General features: G+C 37.3%; 1 protein-coding gene across 7 annotated transcripts in view; it reads right to left on the bottom strand.

The window, feature by feature from the left end:
* Nucleotides 1-213: 213 nt before the first annotated feature.
* The window catches only part of MALT1 (MALT1 paracaspase), a 76,834-nt gene continuing 53,679 nt past the window's right edge, over nucleotides 214-23,368 (bottom strand). For 4 of the 7 annotated variants that reach the window (XM_019014170.4, XM_063699256.1, XM_063699255.1 and 1 more), the window contains 7 exons: nucleotides 14,767-14,944; nucleotides 13,961-14,035; nucleotides 13,003-13,130; nucleotides 6,352-6,501; nucleotides 3,807-3,964; nucleotides 2,506-2,631; nucleotides 214-845 (listed from right to left, as the gene is read on the bottom strand). In XM_019014170.4, coding sequence (XP_018869715.1) covers nucleotides 408-845; nucleotides 2,506-2,631; nucleotides 3,807-3,964; nucleotides 6,352-6,501; nucleotides 13,003-13,130; nucleotides 13,961-14,035; nucleotides 14,767-14,944 — 1,253 coding nt within the window. In that variant the 3' untranslated portion in view covers nucleotides 214-407. Of the gene's footprint in view, nucleotides 846-949; nucleotides 1,002-2,002; nucleotides 2,264-2,505; nucleotides 2,632-3,806; nucleotides 3,965-6,351; nucleotides 6,502-13,002; nucleotides 13,131-13,960; nucleotides 14,036-14,766; nucleotides 14,945-23,368 lie in introns of all 7 variants that reach the window. The other 3 variants (XM_055368230.2, XM_063699257.1, XR_010131248.1) reach the window with 2 other exon arrangements.

The following is a 23,368-nucleotide window of genomic DNA, read 5'->3' as shown; positions in this document are numbered from 1 at the left end:
TTCCATGGATAAAATTAGGTTATGCCTGGTGATTGATTGGCAAGGTTCTTGCTGGTGTTAAAAATACAATGACTTATTTTACAATAATGCCATTCCCATTGCTCTTACTTCAGAGTGGTCACAATGAAAATATTTTGTTATAAACATACACACCTCCATACTTCATTTGTATAGAACTAATCAACCAATTCACAAAATCTTAGAAAGAGGAAGTCTGTGATTAAATAATGTAATTTCAACATCTCAAAGTCCTGAAGTTTGCTATGAAACAGTTACTACTATTCTTTCTCTACATATATTCTTTCTCTACATATACAAATTTGCCTTTTCACAATGTCTCACTTTATGTAAGTGCAGTACTATTTCACAGGCATCTAAAATTATGCTAACTTTCAAAAACAAGGAGGTCATTTTTCAGAAATTCTGAGCCTGTCAGAGAAACTAAATGGTATTTCATCAGTTGTCTCTACTGGCACATTACTTCTACTAAAATGACATGAAGAATGGTGAGCGAAACTTGAAATAAATGCATCTGGAGTCCGGCTGCAATGACAGCTATCTGCTGGTGTAACATTACTTGGATTACCAGGATGTGAATGGTAAACACCATGGAATGGGTCTTGCAATGAGTGATAATGCCCTGCTCCTCCTGAGGTGGCTGCAGAACTCTGGTAAGGACCATTAGACATAAGACAAGTTTGAAAGCAAGTCTTCCTTCCCAAACCTCGATGCATGTCTAATTTAGCAATGAGAGGTTTCCCAACATTCACTTCCTGCTTGTCCTCTACAGTATCTTCCAATCCTGAGTACTGATATGATAAACATACTGTGAAGACTAGATGTTCCTGAAAAGGAAAAAAATCTGGTTTATTATTGGCATCAACAGTGAATATACAGCAATCTGAAAATATTCACACATACACACCCCCACCCCCAAAAATCCACTCACTCTCCTTTCCCAGGTTCCAAATCCTCAAGGCATCCTTCATATCTCCCTGAAACTGAGAAATGCCAGCTATCATTATCTTCCTTTTCCTTCATGCAATACTTACTTACAACACATTTAGAATTTCTAGTTCTTACTACTGTTAGTAGTCAAAGTCAAAGAGATCTTATACTCTAGATGAACAGGGAAAACATTTTCCAAGCAGTGCAGCTTAGGAAACTTACCCTTCCCTATTATTAGAGATGCGGTATTAACTTTTAATTAAAAAATGATCTGGGCCCGGCATGGTGGCTCACGCCTATAATCCCAGCACTTTGGAAGGATGACGCAGACGGATCACTTGAAGTTAGGAGTTCAAGACCAGTCTGGCCAACGTGGTGAAACCTGTCTCTACTAAAAATACAAAAAATTAACTGGGCATGGTGGCGTGCGCCTGTAGTCCCGGCTACTCGGGAGGCTGAGGCACAAGAATCACTTGAGTCTGGGATGTGGAGGTTGCAGTGAGCTGAGATCGCGCCACTGCATTCCAGCCTAGGCGACAGAGAGAGACACCATCTCAAAACAAAAAAAAAAAACCTGGTTTTATACCAGTTTTATAAAAAAAGCTTAAGCTGTTTTTAAAATATTAAATATTATAGTAATCCATAATCGTAGGTGGAAAATATAACTGAATCAGATAATGGGCTAACTTTTTAAGAGAAGAAAGGATTTTAAGTAGATGAGCTCCGAACAGGATGACAACAGGTTTATGTGTGTAATTCTCAATCATGCCCATTCCATTCCCTGAGTTTTTAGCTGATACATTCTATGGTCATGTAGTTGTGAACAAATTAAAGTCTCAATTTTTGCAAAGAAAAGCTTTCATTAGAACACTCAATGTGCAGAACTAGCTTCTCATTTGTAAGTCAGCTTCTCATTTGTAAGTCAACTAGAAATAAAAAAATGGAAAAAAAATTCTAATTTGCTATATGTTTAGTCATAGAACTAGGAAATGATTACTTGAAAATCTGAACATATTTAAAAGTAGAATATGGAGCTGGGAGTGGAAGCTCACACCTGTACTCCGAGTGCTTTGGGAGACCAAGAAGGGAGGATTCTTGAGGCCAGGAGTTTGAGATTAGCCTGGGCAATATAGTGAGATCCCTTCTCCACAAAAAGTTTAAAAAAATTAGCTGGGTGTAGTGACATGTGCCTGTAGACTCAGATACTTGGGAAGCTGAGGTGGCAGGATCATATGCACTGAGGAGTTTGAGGTTATAGTAGGTCATGTTCATGCCACTGCACTCCAGCCTGGGTGACAGAGTTAAGACTCTGTCTCTAAAAAAAAGAAAAAAGAATATACGCTGTTAGTAATTTTTTAGCATTATGGAGGGTAAACACACATAAAGTCCTCTGGTCACCATCGGAAACAGAATATAAAAAGGGTCACTGATAGGACCTTCTGTAGACTGGTTATCTCTAGTTTAATAATAAGGCAGCATATCTATGGTCTATGCCAAAATAAGTTTCCAGTTTCATAAAGTTTTCCCTTAGTAGCTATAAACAGAAAAGGTAGTAACCTTTAATTTTTGCAGTGAACTGAGTCTGGTATAGAGGCAATGCTTGGGAAGATCCTTTGATACCAAGTAGCTGCCGGTTTCTTCAGGTGTGCCTTTATTTGCATCTTTTGGATCAATATCTAGATCCTGTAAAAAAAAAAAAAAAATTAGGGACTGTTAATAATGAAATCAATGAAAGCCACAATATAATCTAGTACATAAGACATCTTAACTGATATTGTCCTCTCATGAATTTTGGGCTCTCGTGAATTTTGGTAATCCCAAAATTATCCAGGACTAAACAATGAAAACAACAATCTATGGTTATAATAGGAATTCTCAATTCTGTACTAAGCCATTTAAAAAGTAAAGTGAGCTCTGAAAGAGCTTCCTTTCAAATGATTCCTAGAAATGCTTCTTGAGCTACTCAAGTTTCCTCTTAAGCAGAGAGCGCCCCATTAGTGTTTGCCTCCTGGATTCTCTCCTCTTAATCATCACTTTTGGGAAGGTGCAGGGAAATTTATATGATTAGAATATTTAAGAAGGATAAATAAACAGCCTTTTCCTTTTTCTTCTTTTAGAGCCAACCCAATGGCCAAGAGTAAGAGGGTTCTGCTGCTCCAGTGAGAAACCCACAGGCCCCCAGCTTGCTCAGTACCTCAGGAAGCCTATCTGGGCTCCGTACTGCTGAGACTGGAGGTGTGGGGTGGCCACTCAATTCTGGGGTTTGGTGCTAGACCGTTTACTCTGACATGAAGCAATATCCTCCACAAAGCCTCTATCAGTAATCAAAGTGGTATTTTGGGTTTCTGCTTGTCTTACTCCTTGCTTGCTTCTCAGTTTGTCACACTAATGTAGGAAAGAGGGGTTACTATTTACTGGCTTCTTTAGACCAACATAAAATAACTATCAAACCTAAATGTTTGAAAAGAGCAGAACTAGATTTCTATTATTCCAGCATATGACCATACCTTAACAAGACTTAAAAACTACTGTTTCCAATATAAGTTATAACTGTTTAAAAGGAAATTATTCTTGACATATTTATAGCACATTTTATTCCTTCACATTGGCTCTCCTGTTTAGGATATAAGAAATTAGAGGCATCCTTCCTGAGTGAACTTTAGACATTTCTAAATCTCATAAACTTAAGGTATTTTGGCAATTAGTAAATATTATGATCAGTGTTACTAAACTATAAATATATACACTTATACATAAATATATATATTTATATTTACCATCAACTTTAAATTTTAAAAAATTTAGTCTTTAATAAGTGAGAATATATCACTGTATTTTAAATAAAAGAAGAGACTCACAAGTGGAAAATCGGTAACATAGGCATCACACATTATTATCTCCGGTGGTTTGTAAACTATACTTGTATAGATGATCATGACATTGGAAAACTCAGCTGCAAATCCTAATTGAATCTGAACACCACAGTCAAACTTAAGACACATACTTTCTGGAAGTTCTGAAAAAGAACAATAAGAATAACTTTGGTAGGTTTTCTGATGATAAGAGGCAAATATTTATGGAGGAGAATATAGTTAGCATTTCTTTTGCTTAAAAACATGATTTACATTGTTTAAACACATACAATTTAAAAAATAATGCTCAATATTCTGCTGGCCAAACAAAATCTTTCATTTACCATTTGTTTACAGTTCTTATCCAACTGTATATATAATTTTTATTGTGGCAATCAAAAATACGCATACAATTGTAGATAAATTTTCACTGTTGCCTCAATTTATATTACCAGAATTTTTAATAAAGCACAATGTCACTGAACAGCCACATTATAGTTTGTTACCTTTAACCATTCTGTTAACTCTTGAATATTTATAATACCTCTGGGTTTTATTGTTTTTCTATCATAGTTAATATTTATATATATGTAATGCTTTAACATTGTTAGATAAAGCTATGTGATTGTTCCTTTACATATGGGACAAATTATTTTCAATTTGCATGGAATATAAAGTTTCAGCATAACATGTCCAAAACAGAGTATTAATTTTTAAAACATTTGTCTACTTGATGGTATTAAAAAGCAGAAAGATACCATCAGTTTTAATTATTCCTTAATTACTTACATTAGCCATTTAAAAATTTTTTCTCTATACTTCCAGCAGTGTGGATTGTTGAATTTGCATCATTTGCTTGTTTACTGATACCTGATACTGAGGAGGGTCTTAATTTTTTTTCTCTTATTTGTTACAAATATTTTCTATATGACCTTTTCATTTTGTTTTATGAAGTTTCGTTTATTGTTGATCTTTACCACTGTAATTTTGCTATTTGTTGTTTAGATCTTTTTTAGAGAAAAGACATTCAATTACTTATCCAGTTATCTGGAATGGTAAGATATTTATAGCATTTTACATTTTAATGTGCTTTATTATGTTAATTTACTAAAAATATGTATTAGAGAATAAATTCTTTTTTGGAGACTGAGTTTTTAAAAATATGTATTAGAGAATAAATTCTTTTTTTGAGACTGAGTTTTGCTCTTGTTGCCCAGGCTGGAGTGCAATGGTGTGACCTCAGCTTACTGCAAACTCCGACTCCCAGGTTCAAGTGATTCTCCTGGCTCAGCCTCCAGAGTAGCTGGGATTACAGGCACCTGCCACCATGACCAGCTAATTTTTTGTATTTTTAGTAGAGATGGAGTTTCACCATCTTGGCCAGGCTGGTCTTGAACCCCTGACCTCAGGTGATCTACCCACCTTGGCCTCCCAAAGTGCTGGGATTACAGGTGTGAGCCACCACACCTGGCCAAGAACAAAAATTATTATTTATGAAAATAAAGATATTTTATTTTTTTCATTGTATTTATTCATTAAATACAATTATTTTTCAATTATCTGTAAGAGACTCACAGAATAGACACTTGGACTCAGAAAATCCAAAATTATTTCAATTGGTAATTTAAACTTATTTTTTCATTAAACCATACACAATTACCAAAAGGTAATTAAGCTACAGATTGATTTTCACGTCATCTTCTCTGCTGATCACTCAACTTACTGATCAAGTGTCCAAGAGAGGATGCTCAGTTATATGAGTACAGAGGACTTGTCGAGTGCCATGCTCATTTCTACCTACGCACTCATTCAATCCCAATAACCTATGAGGCAGGTACTATTTTTTTTTCTTTTCGAGACAGAGTCTCGCTCTGTCACCCAGACTGGAGTGCAGTGGGACAATCTCTGCTCACTGCACTGCAACCTCCACCTCTCAGGTTCAAGAGATTCTCTTGCCTCAGCCACCCTAGTAGTTGGGATTATAGGCACGCACCACCACACCCCGCTAACTTTTTGTATTTTTAGTAGAGACGAGGTTTTGCCATGTTGTCCAGGCTGGTCTCTAACTCCTGACCTCAGGTGATCTACCTGCCTTGGCCTCCCAAAGTGCTAGGATTACAGGCGTGAGCGACCACACCCAGCCTGAAGCAGGTACCAGTTCTTATTTACATGTTATAGATAACATGTTCATAGAGTGGTAGAGACTGGATCAGAACCCAATCCATGATTTTCGACAGGTCACAATATAGGAGAATCTAAAGGATTGTGTATCAGACGGATTGTGTATCAGACAAATGGAAACTCAACCTATTTTTAAATGGTCATTTAAATTTTACCAATAGTGACAATAATGGGCTAAATAATTTGATATTTCTAAATGAAATAAACCAGTGTAATATCCATAATTGAAATATTTGTTTGGTTTGAGATTTGCCTAGTAGGCCAAAATATTTTCACTGTAAAACCGGGAGGAAAGTTATTTATTCAGAAGAAACTTTATGATTTAACGTAAGTATATTGTAGATCTAACAAAAAATAGGCTTTACCGTACCATGAGCCTTGGCCCACTGTAGATTCCGCACAAGAGATTCAGCAGAATATTCTGTTCCCTGTATTGGATCAGTAAGTGCTCTCTTCTCAGATAAACTGCTTCGAATTTCTAGAGCCTGTTTGCCTTTGGTAAGGTGACACTTACCCATATCTAAAAGATATGAAAATAAGTATTATTTTTAAGACCACCAATTCTTATATTTTAAATATTTAGGCTAAGAACTATCCTACATTATCAGGTTATATTCTCAGTATCATTTATTCACTCAACAAATATTTCCTGAGCACCTATTATGTGCCAGACATATCAGGCATGTTTTAATTTTTACTCATGTGTAAGTGTTCATAAATAGTATATGCCAATGTTTTAGGTTTTTGAATTCAACAAAAATGTTCTATGTATGTCTTTGTAATGCGCCATTTTCATTCAACATGTTTTAGATAGACTAATGTATATGGATACACATCAATTTAAATTTAGAAGTATATTATTTAAGTTATAGTTTATCCTACTTCTGTCTACTATGTTATAAATTAACAATAGTAAGGTTCTTTTTTTAAAAAAAGAGACAAAATTATATAGTGATCCAGAACTAAGTCTAAGTTAAATCAACATGTTGGGGGTTAAAAGGAGATACCAAGTATTGTAGGAGTACATTAAAATTATTATTTGTTAGAGAAGAAAAGATATAAATACAATTTTTTAAAAAAAGATAAGAAAATGAGCCAAATCAAAAAATTAGATGGTTAAAACAGGTACAAAAAATAACAAATGTAAATTAACTAAATTTTCTCATTAAAAGACCAAGATTATCAGATTGGATTTTAAACAATCTGTTATATGGTGCCTCCAAAAGCTACAGCAAAGCAGAATGACATGAAATGTTTGAAAGTAAAAGTGTAGAGAAGCAGGCTAGCCTAGGGGTGAAGAGTAGGAAAGTAAAAGTGTAAAAAATAGCATATTAGGTCAACAAAAAGGAAGTTGGTGTGGCTCTATTAGTATGATACAAAAAGAGAAAACGCATTTGAAATGGAGGCATCACTACATAATGATAAAGGTTCAATAAGAAAATATAAACATTTAAAACACAAAAATAGTCACTATATATGAAGTAAAAAGTGCTAGAACTACAAGAAAATTTGGTAAATTGAGAGATTTCAACATCTCAATTATTGATCAAAGAGACAATCAGAAATATAGAACTGAACAAAACAATAAAAATTAATACGTCAAACCTAATGGGCATAGAGTTCTGCAACCAGTTACTATAAAAATATCCATTTTTCTCAAGTACACATGCAAAATTTACAAAATTTCATCTTTTACTTGGCCATAATGAAAACCTCCACAAATTTCAAAGCATAGCAATTAGACAGACTATTATTCGATCACAAAGCAATTAAGGTAGAAATAAAAAGCAAAAAGTGAAATGAAAATTCCTGCCACATTTGAAAATTAAAGATAATATTATATAACTTAAAGGTCAAAGAAAAAAAAGTAAACTAAAAAAATCCCTAAACTTATAGGATGTGTGATGAAAGTGATGTTTTAAGAGAAATGTAAAGCCTTAGAAACTTAAATTGGAAAAAATAGGCTAAAAGTGAATGAACTACGATTATGTTAGAAAAAGAAATAATAAATGCAAGGCAAGACATAAATAAACAGCAGAAGTTAATGATGTAGAAAACAATGAAAAAGTAGAAGAAATCAACAGAGTCAAAGATTGGTTCTTCAAAGTGAAATAGCACAATTGGCAAAACCTGGCAATAAATAAAAAAGGAAAGTAGGTACAAGTAATACTGATAAAAACGGATATATAACTACGGATAAGGCAGAGATTAAAGAATACTATTAGAAATATGAGCAACTAAATGACAACAAATTTGAAAACTGCCCAAATTCCTAGGAAAATATAACTTATCAAAATTGACTCAAGAAATGAAAAGCCTATATGGTACAAGAAGTATTCAAGATATTGAACCAGTGGTTAAAAATCTTCTACCAAAAAAATACCAATCCCAGGTTGGTTTATAGGCAAGTTCTACCATAAACATTAGGGAACAGATCATAATTTATACAAAAGTTCCCAGTAAACAACAGGGTGTACTTCTTCTGTATTAGAATTCTCCAGAGAAGCAGTACCAACAAGATGTGCGCATGCGTACACGTGTGTGTGTGTGTGTGTACATAGAGGGACAGTGAGAAGAAGGGACTGACTTAAGGTATTGGTTTATGAATTGTGGCGGTGCAAGTCTGAAACCTGCAGGCAGGCAGGCTGGGGATGCAGAGGAGAGTTGTAGTTTGAGCCCCAGAGGCGGGCTGCTGGCAAACTCCATGCTTGTGGGAGGTCAGTCTTTGCTCCATTAAGGCCTTCAGCTAACTGAATGAGGCCCATTCACATTATGGAGAGCAATCTACTTTACTGAAAGTCCATCAATTTAAACTTTAATCTTACCCAGAATAATGTTGGATCCATCACCTAGAAACATCTTGAATAATGCTGGGCTAAATATCTTGGCACTGAGGCCTGGCAAAAGTTGACATAAAATCAACCATCACAACCTCCATCTCATTCCACAAGGCCTACACTACATTCTATCAGATAACACTGATACTCTGTATGCCACTGATACTGATAACACTGATACCACTAAATACTAATTTTATTTTCTCATAAAATTAAACCAAATACTATAAGAAAGTAAAATTACAGGCCCATTTCCCATATGAATATAGATATGAAAATTCTAAACAGAATGATGGCAAATTAAATCTAGTAGTGTATTAAAAATATACATCCCAACGAAAGCGATTTATCTCAAGTTGGATTAATGGTAGACTATCTATAAATTTAACTCACCATATTAAGAAATTGAAAGAAAAGAAACATCATATTTTCTTCTTCATAGCTGCAGAAAAACCATTTAATCTTGTTCATTTATTCATAATAAAAATTTTCAAAAAAATTAAGAGAACTTCCTTAACCTGATAGAGTGTTAATAAAAAAACTTACAATATTATTCTAAATGTGAAAACATTAGCAGTACTTCCTTTAAAGTCAGAAACAAGACAAGGATGCCCACAACTACCTATTCAATAGTGTCTTAGCGGTCCTCGCTAGTATTATATCAAGAACACATACAACATTCCTCTAAATCAATAAGCCAAAAAAAAACCACACACACACACACACAGAAGAATGCACAAATGACATAAAAATATGTTTCACATAAGATATACATATAGCTATTAAAAATATGAACAATGTTCAATATCACATGAGATACTATTTAACATTTGGCAAAAATAAAAAAGTCTGACTATCAAGTGATGGAGAGAGTACAGATTCACATTATCCCTTGCTGGCCGTGGGGAGCAGGGTAAGTGTAGACTCGGCAACCACTTTACAAAACTGTCTGGCATTCTCTCTTAAAATGGAATACTGTCACACCCTATGACCCAGCAATTCCAAGTTGTAGAATTACACTGCAAAGAAATTCATGCATACATATTCCAGGAGACATATACAAGACTGTTAATGATTGATAGCACTGTTAACATAGCAAAAACCTACAACTAACTCAAATGCTCACCAACACAGGAGAGTAGTTGAAAAAAACTGTAGTATGTTTGCATAACAGAATATTACATAGCAGTTAAAAACTACAGTCATGCAACAATATGGATCAATCTTAGCAACATAATATTAACTAAAAAAATCTAGTCCCAAAAGACTACATAGAGCATAATACCTTTTTATGAAGTTAAAAACAAAACTACGCATACTTTTTTGGGTATATATAAACTCAATAAAACTATGTAAAATGAAAAAGGAATAAGTTTAGAATGGTAGTTATCATGGAGTGGGGGAAGGGAAAAGAGGGGTCCTATAATTAGATGTAGGTTACTTCAAGGTCCTATATTCATATCGAACATCTACTCACAATGAAAACCCTCAGTAGTATGTTCAACACTTATAATAATAATGCTGTCCTGAATAGTACAAAAATAAAAGTCGCGTTATAGATTGATGGCTGTAGCATTATAACAACCAATTTACCTCATATTTTGTTTTCCTTGCACACAGTTGAAATTGGTAAGGTGGGCCGGGCGTGGTGGCTCACGTCTGTAATCCCAGAACTTTGGGAGGCTGAGGCCGGTGGATCACTTGAGGCCAGGAGTTCAAGACAGGCCTGGCCAACATGGTGAAACCCTATCTCTACCAAAAATACAAAAATTAGCCAGACATGGTGGTGCGTGCCTTTAGTCCCAGCTACTTGGGAGGCTGCGGCAAGAGAATCACTTGAACCTGGGAGGTGGACGTTGCAGTAAGCCAAGATCATGCCACTGCACTCTAGCCTGCGCGACAGAGACTGTCTCACACAAAGAAACCAAAAAATTAAAAAAGAAATTGGTAACATGTTTATTTTCCCCTTCAACTGCTTGGCTTCAACTGCTTGGCTTATAATCTCTGAATACTTTTCTCCCTCTGGAATTTTTTTTTTTTGAGACAGGGCTCGCTCTGTCACACATGCTGGAGAGCAGTGGTGTGATCATACTTACTACAGTCTCAAACTCCCAGGCTCGGGCAATCCTCCCACCTAAGTCTCGCGAGTAGCTGGCACTGCAGGTGCACACCGTAATGCCTGGCTAATTTTTTAAATTTTTATAGAGATGGGGGGTCTGACAGTGTTGCCTAGGTTGGTCTCAAACTTCTGTGTTCAAGTGATCCTCCTGCCTCAGCCTCCCCAAATGCTGGGATGACAGGCATGAGCCACTGTACCTGGCCCCAAATAATTTTTTTTTTAAATTGAGATGGGGTCTTGCTGTGTTGCCCAGACTGGTCTTGAATTCCTGGGCTCAAGCAATCCTCCTACCTCAGCCTCCCAAAGTGCTGGGATTACAGGTGTGAGCCACCATGCCCAGCCATGGAATAAGTTTCAATTAAGTAATCTGGAAGATCCAAAGGGAGAAACAGCAAAGTTTTGTTTCAAAATTGGATGACTTGTGAAAAATTTCATACAACTACTTTTGCTCTTTACTACTAAGACAGGGGTCAGACACAAAGCATCCAAAACTCAAAATAAGGGCTAGATTTAACTGTATTATTTATCATGATACTATTAGGCCTTTACTTATTTTGTACAATGAGTGGGCCGTTACCCACGAAGGGCACAATGTGCACGGCACTGAGCTGAGTGTGCTCCATGTACACTACAGGGTCTTCCTGCCTGGGCAATTCTGGTTAAGCAGACATGGTAGGACTGAAAAAGATCAGCGAAAAGCAAAACTGTCTAAGATGTTTATAAGAAGTTCAAATATCCTCACAGCACATATCAGGATGCCATTCATTGCTATGACAATTTGGTAAATATCATATGTGAGTGAGCATGGTGCTTTTTATTAAGTTTTAAAATAGTTAAAATGTACTTAAAAATGAAATTGAAATAAAACACTAGAGTTTCTGGAGCACCTTACTGGATCTCAGTTTGAATATAACTGACATAATCCAAAGGTTTTCTTGCTTTCTTTTTTTTTTTTTTTAAAGCAGCAGAGCCTTTCCTTCAAATGTAAGCTTCAGAAGAAGCCTAATGTAGAAAACAAATAAAAGTGGAACTTCTCTGGATGAAGCGGGAGGGTGGCAGGAAGTCCAAAGCCCTGGCTGGTTATGTTAAATGGAAAAGTGGCTAAGTCAAGTGATCTAAAATAGCTACACAGATAAAAACATCAAAATAAATATGGCTGACAGTTGGTCAAACACCTTATACCCAAACTGCCATCACTGGAACATCCATGAAACTCCATTTTCTAGTGGTGCTAGTTTGTAAAATAATTTCTTTATTTTTATTTTTTATTTTGAAGACAGGGTCTCGCTATGTTGTGAAGGCTGGTCTTGAACTCCTGGCCTTAAGTGATCCTCCTGTCTCAGCTTCCCAAAGTGCTGGGATTACAGGCTTGAGCCACCATGCCTGGCCAAGTTACCTTCTTTTTGCTATGGCTTATAAAATGTTTTTTCAAAACACACAGTGCAATCTACTGAAATAATAGGTACTTGTTCAGCATCTGACATATGCACAGCATTATACCAGCAGGCAGGGAGAACAGATAGAAATGGAAGATGTGGCATTAGACCCCCTAGGATCACATCCTTAAATCAGGATTTAAAAACTACTAAGTTCATCAGGGAAAAAAATGAACTCAGCTTTTCCCAGCAGTGTCTAAAAATTTCTGTAAAGTTTTCTCTCTCCCATCCTGGGAGAGACTGCTCACTGGACAATTCCCCACCACCCCTCCATGCCACCCACCCACCCTCAAATAGGGAGATTTGCCAGTATCAAGGCACTGGGCATAGAAGCAAAGTAGAGCTCTGAGAATTCAACTTTATTAATGACTGTGCCGAGGCTTAGCCTTGTAGTCTGAGTAATGCTGCACAGATGGTGGAGGGCTAGGTCAAAAGGGAAGGAAAGATGACATTAAATAGTAGAAGTGTTGCTGAACGTTATATTCATATAAAAATTGTTTTATAAAGTAGATACTAATTCCAAACCCACATAATAAGAATAAAACAATCACCAGAGAGGGAACCCTGAATAGGTGTGTCTCCCCTGCTCTCCTTTTTCTGAGTACTTTTCTCTTTATTTTTTATTTTACCTTCTGCAACTTCATCCAGTAACACAGTGATTTTCTTATCTTCTAATAATCTGTCTTTTAAAAATTTCATAAAGATTCCATTTGCCAATCCAGAATGCTGGATTTCAAAAGCTTCTGCTCCTTGACACCTTAAAAATAGAAAAAGAAGTTAAGCCAGGCACAGAAAGGCAAATACTGTATGTTCTCACTTATATGTGGATGCTAATAAAAATGAACTCAGAGAAGCACCCAGCAGAATGGTGGTTACCAGAGGCTGGGGGGGGTGGGGACAGCGTGGGGACAGCGTGGGGACTGTTAGTCACAGGGTACAATGTTTCAGTTAGGAAAAAAGATAAGTATTTGAGGTGATATGTGAATTATCTTGATTCAATCATTCCACATTAAATACGTACATCATAGCATATCTTTGTATCCCATAAATACATACAATTATAACTTGTCAATATCCAATAAAAATGATTTTTTAAAAAGAAAATGTTAGAAAAGCAAACACTTGCCACATGGGACTTCTGTATACACCAATAAGCTTCATTTTCTCTTCTGCCTCTCACATGACATTGATAATTAAAGAGTTAATCTTTAAGCAGGAATTACATGCCCAATTTGGGCTTAATAATTAAGATACCATGATATGGAATGCTAAAGTCGATCATTTAAAATTTTCTACGCAGAATATCAAGGAGGTAAATTTATGCCTACATGTCTATAGGTATTTTCTAGGCCTCTAATCTATAATCAAAAAACCCTCAGGAGCCAGGCACAGTGGCACATGCCTGTAATCCCAGCGACTCAGAAGGCTGAGGCAGGAGGATCGCTTGAGCCCAGGAGCAGTGAGCTATGATGGCGCCTCTGCACTCCAGCCTGGCTGACAGAGTTAAGACCCCTGCTCCTAAAAAGCAAAAACAAAAAGACATCAAACAATAAAGGAAACTTCAACGTAAACATCAAATGTTCTTACGTGGCATATCCAAACACAATATTGGCGGTGACTTTTAGTGCATCCAAGATTGGAATGGTATCATCGTAGTCATTTCTATTTAAGGGAGGCAGAGAAGGGCAGATAGAAATATGAAAAGTTAAAGAGCATTCTTAAAAGGGTATAAATAATGAGAAAATACAACAGTTTTTTAGAATACATAATTTAAAATTATAGATTCAAAATTTTTCATCTAGGTAGCTACATATCTACCCAAAATAACCCACTAACTCCTTGTTAGCTTTAAAACTAGAGTTGCATTTGAACTCTGGCATTGGATTTTGATTGGTAAATGCTGAGCAAGCAAAAAATAGTAAATCTAGAGGAATAGTCATTGGTTCTAGTCCTTAGAAAGGCAACGGCAGACAAATGGGATCCAAACCTCCAAACATCTGCTCCGGCTACTCATTCCATGTCTGGAAGACCAGGACTGACTAGTGAGCAGAGATCCCAACTCCATGGGTGTTGGTTTTGTTAATTCCTGAGGGAATAACTATAGTGATTATTAAAGTCATCTAAAGGCATTCTGGAGAGTTGAATCCCCTGTAGTGTGAGTAAATGCCCATGCCCTTTAGTTCTTCATTTGTGTTCTATAGCAAATATGAAAGGTTAAAATAATTAGATATACATGGAGTAAATATATTTTCCTCTAGTTTTGTTCTTCCAGTTTCAATGTATAAACTAAAATTCACAAACGCAAATGGCTTTTAGCATTTCACAGGTTTCTCTAGTTTGTCATGGTTGATATTTAACTCCAACAATTCTTTAATAAAGATTAGAAAATTTACCTTTTCCTACACATATCCAATAAGAACACATTAAGTCCAGTTTCTTTTTCTTGCATCAATTTCAGTATATTTTGTACACACAGACAATTTTCAGACCTATACGGATTTGGAGCATCAACGGGGACCATGAAGCTGTTCCCAAAATTTTCATAACCATGTCCTGCATAATATAATAACCCTGAAAAGAGGAAAAATAAGAGAGAGGTAGATGTCAATTCTAAATGCACTCTGAACATACAGACTGCATAACTTTTTGTAGAAAAACCTTGACTTTAATTTTCTTCAAGTTGATGTGAGCATATGTAAGAAATACCCAATTATAAATATAGACAATGTTATTTTGCATTTAAAATTATTGGCAACAGGCCAGGCATGACGGCTCACACCTATAATCCCAGCACTTTGGGAGGCCGAGGCAGGCAGATCACTTGAGGTCAGGGGTTCGAAACCAGCCTGGCCAACGTGGTGAAACCCCATCTCTCCTAAAAATACAAAAATTGGCTGGGCGTGGTGGTGGGCACCTGTAATCCCAGCTACTTGGGAGACTGAGGCAGGAGAATCACTTGAACCTTGGAGGTGGAGATTGCTGTAAGCCGAGATCATGCCACTGTACTCCAGCCTGGGTGACAGAGCAAAACTCCGTCTCAAAAAAAAAAAAATAAATAAATAAATTACCAACAGTCTGCACTTAAAATTTGCATTTTAAGACAATATCGAAATGCTGTCTGAAGTATATCCTAATTTATAAAAGTAATATATTTGTAACCAATAGTATAATATAAAATACAATTTTATGTTACGATATATAAAAAAGAATGCAGCTAGGATTTCTCTCCTGACTCATTTGTCTCCTCCGTGAAGCTAGGAGTTCTGTTAGGGCAGAGATAGTCTTACATTTATTTATTTGTGTGTTCCTGGCATAGAGCAGGAGCTTAGTAAGTATTTAACAGATGAACAAACACAATTCAGATGAATAGCAACTGCAATATGAAGTCAAGAAACTGCAGGTATTACCATAAACAGTTAAGGGTTATTAAAATATAAATACAGTTTTATAATCAGAGATGGGAAATCTGACTTCACAGATTGCTATTTTTTCTTTTTGCTATGAGATATAAATATCAATCTTCCATCTAGAATCTTTTGACTCAATAATCTAAAATTTGGGATAGTTTTAGGACTCAGCAGATGAATCATATTTCCTTACTGAGAAGTGATACTATAAAAACTAACCCAAACAACTCAATGTTTTCTTGAAATTTGTTTTGGCTTTAAAAAACAACAAAGATATCAGTCTGAACTTCTTCATAAAAATACTGGACGAAACACTTTTGAAGATGTCCTCCCCTCTGCTTGCAATCTCTGGAGCCCACTGATTTTGCTCTCTCAATATTCTGGATTTAATGATTTCTTTACAGGGTATTTTAAAGCAAATAGTAAAAGCCATTTAGACACGGAACCAAAAGTAGCTAATCCATTGTAATTATGGCCCCGAGTCCTAGCAGAGAATGCGGCTTTGAGAATTAAAGACAATTTGCTTCATGTGGTCCTACAGGACAAAATCCAGGTTGTCTGCTTTTTTTGAATTTCGATTAAAATGAGAAAAATGGTTCTTTCAAATACGTTTCAGCTAAAATGAGAAAATGGATATACCCATTTTCAACTGTGGGTTTAGACTACAGCTCATGTGTGCACTGGAAGTTATCATGTAGGCACAGAGAGAAACGAAAAAGAAGGACAAAGACAAAGTTCCTGACCTCTAAGCAGGAGATCAGGAGATTCATGTATCTCCATACATGAATTCACACATGATTCACACGTTTATGTTATCAAGCAACAATGAAAGTCATCACATAATTAAATGCCATAAATCATGTTAGTGGGACAACCACCATGTACGTATGAAATTAGTAAAGTACAGAGAGGAATATCAGTATGAAGTGAAACAACAGGGGATGGTCTTAAGAGAGGGAATGGCTAGAAATTTGGAAAGGCAGAGAGAGAGCGAGGTAGATTATGGGCAGGAGAACAGAAATAAACACGGATTGGACCTGGAATGAAAGCTAACAGAAAAGAGACTAGCCTAGCAAAAAACTAAATTACTGTTGTGAATGAAAATAAAACTGCACACACAGGGAATTTTAAAAAGGAGTGCACAGATAGGGAGGGTTTTAAAAATAATGACCAAAAGAATCGATTTAATTCAATAAACCACGAAGATCAGGTAAAGTGAAAAGACAACCCTCACAACGGGAGAAAATATTTGCAAATCATTTATCTGATAAGGACAGCTTGTATCCAGAATAAAGAACTCTTCCACTCATCAATAAAAAGACTAATGACGGCCAGGCGCGGAGGCTCAAGCCTGTAATCCCAGCACTTTGGGAGGCCAAGGTGGGTGGATCACCTGAGGTCAGGAGTTCAAGACCAGCCTGGCCAACATGGTGAAACCCCGTTTCTACTAAAAATACAAAAATCCAGCCAAGTGTGGTGGTGGGAGCCTGTAATCCCAGCTATTTGGGAGGCTAAGGCAGGAGAATCGCTTGAACCTGGGAGGCAGAAGTTGCAGTAAGCTGAGATCGTGCCACTAGCACTCCAGCCTGGGCAACAGAGCAAGACTCCATCTCAAAAAAAAAAAAGACTAATGACTTGATTTAAAAATAGGCAAAGGATCTGATGCTTCTCCAAAGAGGATATATGAGTGGCAAATATGCACATGAAAAGATGCTCAACATCATTAGCCACTAGTGAAATGCAAATCCAAGTCATTTTAAACTCACCAGGATGGCTACAATAAAAAAGACAGACAAGAACAAGTGTTGGCAAGGATGCAGAGAAACTGGAACCCTCGTTCATTTCTGGTGGCACAAATGTAAAATGGTGTAAGAACTTTGGAAAGAGTTTTGCAGTTCCTCAAAAAGTTAAATATAGATTACCATATGACCCAGGAATTTCACTCCCAGGTACATACCGAAGAGAAATGGAAACTACGTCCACACAAGAATGTGTACACAAATGCTCACAGCAGTATTATTAATCATGTCCAAAAATGTCCATGAGATGATAAATGGATAAACAAAATATAATCATATAATAGAATATTATCTAGCCCTAAAATAATGAAGTTCTAGTGAACTTTGAATATGAATGAAATATGAATGAACTTTGAAAACATGCGAAGTGAAAGAAGGCAGACACAAAAGGCCACATATTGGGTGACTCCATTTATATGAAATGTCCAGAATAGGCAAATCCATAGAAACAGAAAATAGATTGGTGGTTGCCAGGGGCTGGGGTAAGGAGGAATGGGAGTGACTGTTAATGGATATGGGGTTTCTTTTTGGGGTGATGGAAATGTTCTGAAGTTAGGTAGTGGTGACTGATGCCCACTTTGTGAAGATACTGAAATCACCGAATTATACACTTTAAAAAGGGTACAACTTATACACCTCCATCAAGTATTCAAAATATAACTTTATTTTCCATCAGTCTCTCTACTGCTTCAAGAGCAAGATTAACTTATTTTTAACGTCCACAACTTTGCTCAAGTTACTCTATCGCCGTTCTATCTACCCAAACCATAACCAGTCCTCAAGGGTTATTTCCAAAGTTCAGAATCCTTAGCAAGTTATTCACCTCGTAACTACTACCTGGTAACTGGTTTGTGGCTTTCTAACACACTTCAAATTCTCCCTACTTTGAAATGCTGTAGCAGCACTTTCTGACAATCACATACTGGCTTTTCCTGACATTGTATAGTCCTATGTCTACTTAGTTTTTCTGATAAGAAATCATAATGACACTAATCTTTTACATTTACACACTCTGAGTAGCTCTTATCTGAAATGTTTGGGACCAGGAGTGTTTTGGATTTGGGATTTTCAGATTAGAGATACTCAACCTGTATAACATTTTCTTGGTTTTCAAAGGACTTTCATATACACAATCTAATTTTAATCCATATAACAACTTTAAGTGATTTCTGCCCTTATTTTATAGATGAGAAAATTAAATTACAAAGATTAAATAATTTGCTTAAAATCACAGAGTTGATGTTTTGACTCCATAGTGTTTTTTTCTCCTTGTATTAAAGGACTATAATTTTTTCTTTTTTTTTTTTTTTTGAGACGGAGTTTCACTCTTGTTGCCCAGGCTGGAGTGCAATGGTGTGATCTCGGCTCACTGCAACCTCCGCCTCCCGGGTTCAAGTGATTCTCCTGCCTCAGCCTCCCGGGTAGCTGGGATTACAGGCATACGCCACCATGCCCAGCCAATTTTGTATTTTTAGTAGGGACAGGGTTTCTCCATGTTGGTCAGGCTGGTCTCAAACTCCAGACCTCAGGTGATCTGCCTGCCTCGGCCTCCCAGAGTGCTGGGATTACAGGCGTTGAGCCACCGTGCCCGGCCCGGGACTATAATTTTCTTAGGAGGACAGATCATGATCTTTATTCACTATTATTTCCCTCAGCACAGAGCATACTCCTTCATCTGGACTATAGATGTAACAAAAATAACTCAGTAAATACTTACTGAATTGCATTAAATTAACAATGCAAACCAATCAAGACAGGGTCAGATCTGGAGGTCTCTTTTCAAGGGTCTGACTTTTAGTAGAAATGGTACCATTTCAACAACTGGTATTACTTAGAGACAACTGACAGCAGGCCTGGGTGCTGCCTCCCTCATGTCAGGTAATACGTCTGGCTCCAGCAAGACTTGACTGGGGTGAAGATACAACTCTGAGGGAAGGCTTAGCTTCCATTCATCCAGGGAAAAGTTGAATGTTGTTCTGTTACATTAATGCCACATGCCCAGCCCTGCAACTGCTGAATGAAATTAAGGCACTTAACACCAAAATATTTTTTCTCTTTCCCAAAATGTCTTATGAAAAGTGTAACTATTCTGTATCAAAGTCTGCAACCAAATTATATTGAGGGGAATTAAGTACTTTTGTGTAAAATGAACTAGTCCAAATCATTTTTTTAAAAAATTTATTTATTTGAGACAGGGTCTTGCTCTGTTGCCCATACTGGAGTGCAGCAGTGTGATCACAGCTCACTGCAGCTTCGACCTCACAGGCTCAAGCTATCCTCCCACCTTAGCCTCCCAAGTAGCTGGGACCACAGGCATGTGCCACCATGCCTGGCTAATTTTTAAATTTTTTGTAGAGATGAGGTCTCACTATATTGTCCAGGCTGGTCTCAAACTCCTGGGCTCAAGCAACCCTCCCACCTTAGCTTCCCACTGTTAGGATTATAGGTGTGAGCCACCGTGTGTGGCCCAAATCGTTGTTGTTGTTGTTTTTAAATTCCATCTCTAGTACTGCTTATTTATTTAGTTAACCATCCCATTACTCAAGGATAGAGAAGAAAATAGGTATTTTTTAAACAAATGTCAAAGAACTTATTGTACTTAGAAATACAATTCTGCAAATTAGATCTTTAGGGAGTTTTTTATTTCTTGGGAGGATGATTCAAGAATATAGTCACAGATATTTATTTTTGTCTACAGAGAAAATAATCATTTAAATGAAAAACTTTTCCACTCAACTGAATATGCACTCCACTTAGCACAGTGAGCGGCTGATGAGCACAACACCGGCCACCCCAGCAGGCGTACACGGCACTTACTATGTGCCAGGCACGGTTCCAAGAAAGGTCACTAGTTACATTGCCTCACACAGTCCTCACAACAAGGTAGGTAATATTAACATCCCTCTTTTACAGATGGGAAAACTGAGACATGAAGAGGTTTAAAAGCTCACCCAAACTGAAATGCCTAGTAAGTGACAGAACCAAAATACAGATGCAGGCCAGCCTCGCTACTGTGCTATATGATACTGTCTCTATAATCTACTGCTGGCTTTTTAGGTAACTCGACTCTCAGACAACGTAAAATGTCAGTGCACTGGCTTTTCACTGTTTTACTACACTACAGCTTTAAACCCCCTGACTTTTTTTCCTCAAAAAAAAACAAAAACAAAAACAAAAAAAACAAAAAACCTTTGGCAGGCTGGGTGCGGTGGCTCACGCCTGGCCTTTTGGGAGGCCAAGGTGGGTGGATCACGAGGTCAGGAGATAGAGCGTCTGAGACCATCCTGGCTAACACAGTGAAAGCCTGTCTCTACTAAAAATACAAAAAATTAGCCAGGCGTTGGTGGCATGTGCCTGTAATCCCAGCTACTCTGGGGGCTCAGGCAGGAGAACTGCTTGAACCCAGGAGGCAGAGGTTGCCGTGAGCCGAGATTGCGCCACCGCACTCCAGCCTGGGCGACAGAGCAAGACTCCGTATCAAAAAACAAAACAAACAAAAACCCAAAACAAAACCCCCCAAAAACCTTAGGTAGACCCTTAATACACAGAAACTGATTAAAGCTGGGTTTCTCTCATTGAGGCCTGAAATAGAATGCTACCTAGTCCAAATCCCCAATCTAAAGATGAAAAAGTGCTTGAATGTCTTTAATAAATTGACAGGAAACAACAACAATAATAGGTACAATATTTTGAGCATTTTTAGTGTGCCAGGCACAGGGATAATTATTTTATCTTATCCTGTAAACCTCATTAATTTAGTTCTATCCATTTTGTAGATTCCTTTTGGCTTAGAAAAGTTAAAGAACCACAGTCACACAGCTAGTCAGCAGAAAGCCAAAGCTTTGAACCCAGGCTAGCTACGCTAAGGCCCACTGCTTAACCACTGAGCTATGTGAACTGAACAGCTGCTCCGCTGCAGGCCGAATAACACTTTTGCCATATTCCGACAAGACTCCTTTACCATTCTTCTACACGAAAGCACAACTAAGCTGCAGCAAGCGATGAACACAGAAAGGCTATGCAGGGATAGATCTCAGGCCAAAGGGTTACTTTTTATCCTGGCCAGCTATACAACATAACTAGAAATCTTTCTCCTTATTTATCTTTAAGGACATGTATTTTTGTATTTTTAAGGACAGTTATTTCTGGTTTTGGTTCCTGTTTTTTATGTTTATATATGTTTAAAACTGAATTATTGTCTGTTCTATTGCAACTTTTATTTCTTCTACAAACCTGCGTGCAATATAATATAAAAGGGCATGAACTCGAGTTCCTCTGTTCTCCGTATCTAGCTGTTCATGCTGAAATTCCTGTGACTCTGCCTTCCTTCTTCCCCCACAGCCCTCAAGCACTGAGTCCCCTGGTAATATCAACTAGCAGTAAAGGCATAGTTCAAAAGGAAAACTAAAGGTTTCTTTATGATATGCCCTAAACCCTCAAGCCTCTACCACACTTACATTTAGTGTAGATGTGTCTGATGTTTGGAATATTCACAATACTTCAAAATATAATGCAGCCACCCTGTTAAGACACGAATCAGTAGGATTTAAAAGTTTTCTAGCTTTCTTAAGCTGACATTTTGCTTTAACATGCCTCTTTATTTTGTACTCCAAGATGACGTTTTTATATTGGGGCAAAGCTTCAGCCTAAACTGCAGTCTTGTCACAATTTTTAATATTTCTGGTTCTCTACTTCACAGGGGCAACTAAAGGATCTGTTTTTGTTATTTTGAGATGGAGTCTCACTTTGTTGCCCAGGCTGGAGTGCAGTGGCATGATCTTGGCTCACTGCAACCTCCCCCTCCCAGGTTCAAGTGATTCTCCTGCCTCAGCTTCCCAAGTAGCTGGGATTACAGGTGCCCACCATCACGCTGGGCTAATTTTTGTACTTTTAGTAGAGACGGGGTTTCACCATGTTGGCCAGGCTGGTCTCGAACTCCTGACCTTAGGTGATCTGCCCGCCTTGGCCTCCCGAAGTGCTGGGATTACAGGTGTGAGCCGCCATGCCCTGGCCATAGGATTTGGTTTTAAAAGCCAAACAAAGGGCTTAAAAGCCACAGTGAAAATATCAATAAGAAATGAGAATAAACAACCAAGGTAGTAATTCTTCATATGATTCCCTTAATCTTTAAATACTTCACCAATACAGAAACCTAAACTGATCAATATTTTTTCCTTACACCTCATCACTTCTAGTGAAGTTTTGGAAGCCTTTTCCTTTTTATGTCACGTAGGCACCTTAAAAGCTGAGATCAATTGTATAATATAAAAACAAACAACACCCCTGATGCCAGATTGAAAATACAGGTTGAGTATCCTTTATCCGAAAGACTTGGGACCAGAAGTGTTTCAGATTTTTTTTTTTCCAGATTTTGGAATATTTACATATACATAATGAGGTTATCTTGGGGATGCCACCCAAGTCTAAACATGAAACTCATTTATGTTTTTCTTTTCTTTTTTGAGACCAAGATTCCAAGTCTCGTTCTGTCGCCTAGGCTGCAGTACAGTGGTGTGATCTTGGTTCACTGCAACCTCTGCCTCCTGGGTTCAAGCGATTCTTGTGTCTCAGCCTCTTGACTAGCTGGGATTATAGGCATGCACCACCACGCCCAGCTAATTTTTGTGTTTTTATTTTATTTTATTCTTTTTTTTTTTTTTGAGACGGAGTCTTGCTCTGTCATCCAGGCTGAAGTGCAGTGGCGTGATCTCGGCTTACTGCAACCTTCACCTCCCGGGTTTAAACCATTCTCCTGCCTCAGCCTCTTATCTGGGATTACAGATGACTGC

Source organism: Gorilla gorilla, chromosome 17 (assembly GCF_029281585.2).
Source record: "Gorilla gorilla gorilla isolate KB3781 chromosome 17, NHGRI_mGorGor1-v2.1_pri, whole genome shotgun sequence".
NCBI classification, from domain to species: Eukaryota; Metazoa; Chordata; class Mammalia; order Primates; family Hominidae; genus Gorilla; species Gorilla gorilla.
Note: the sequence above shows the minus strand (reverse complement) of the source record. Positions and strands in the feature narration are given on the sequence as shown.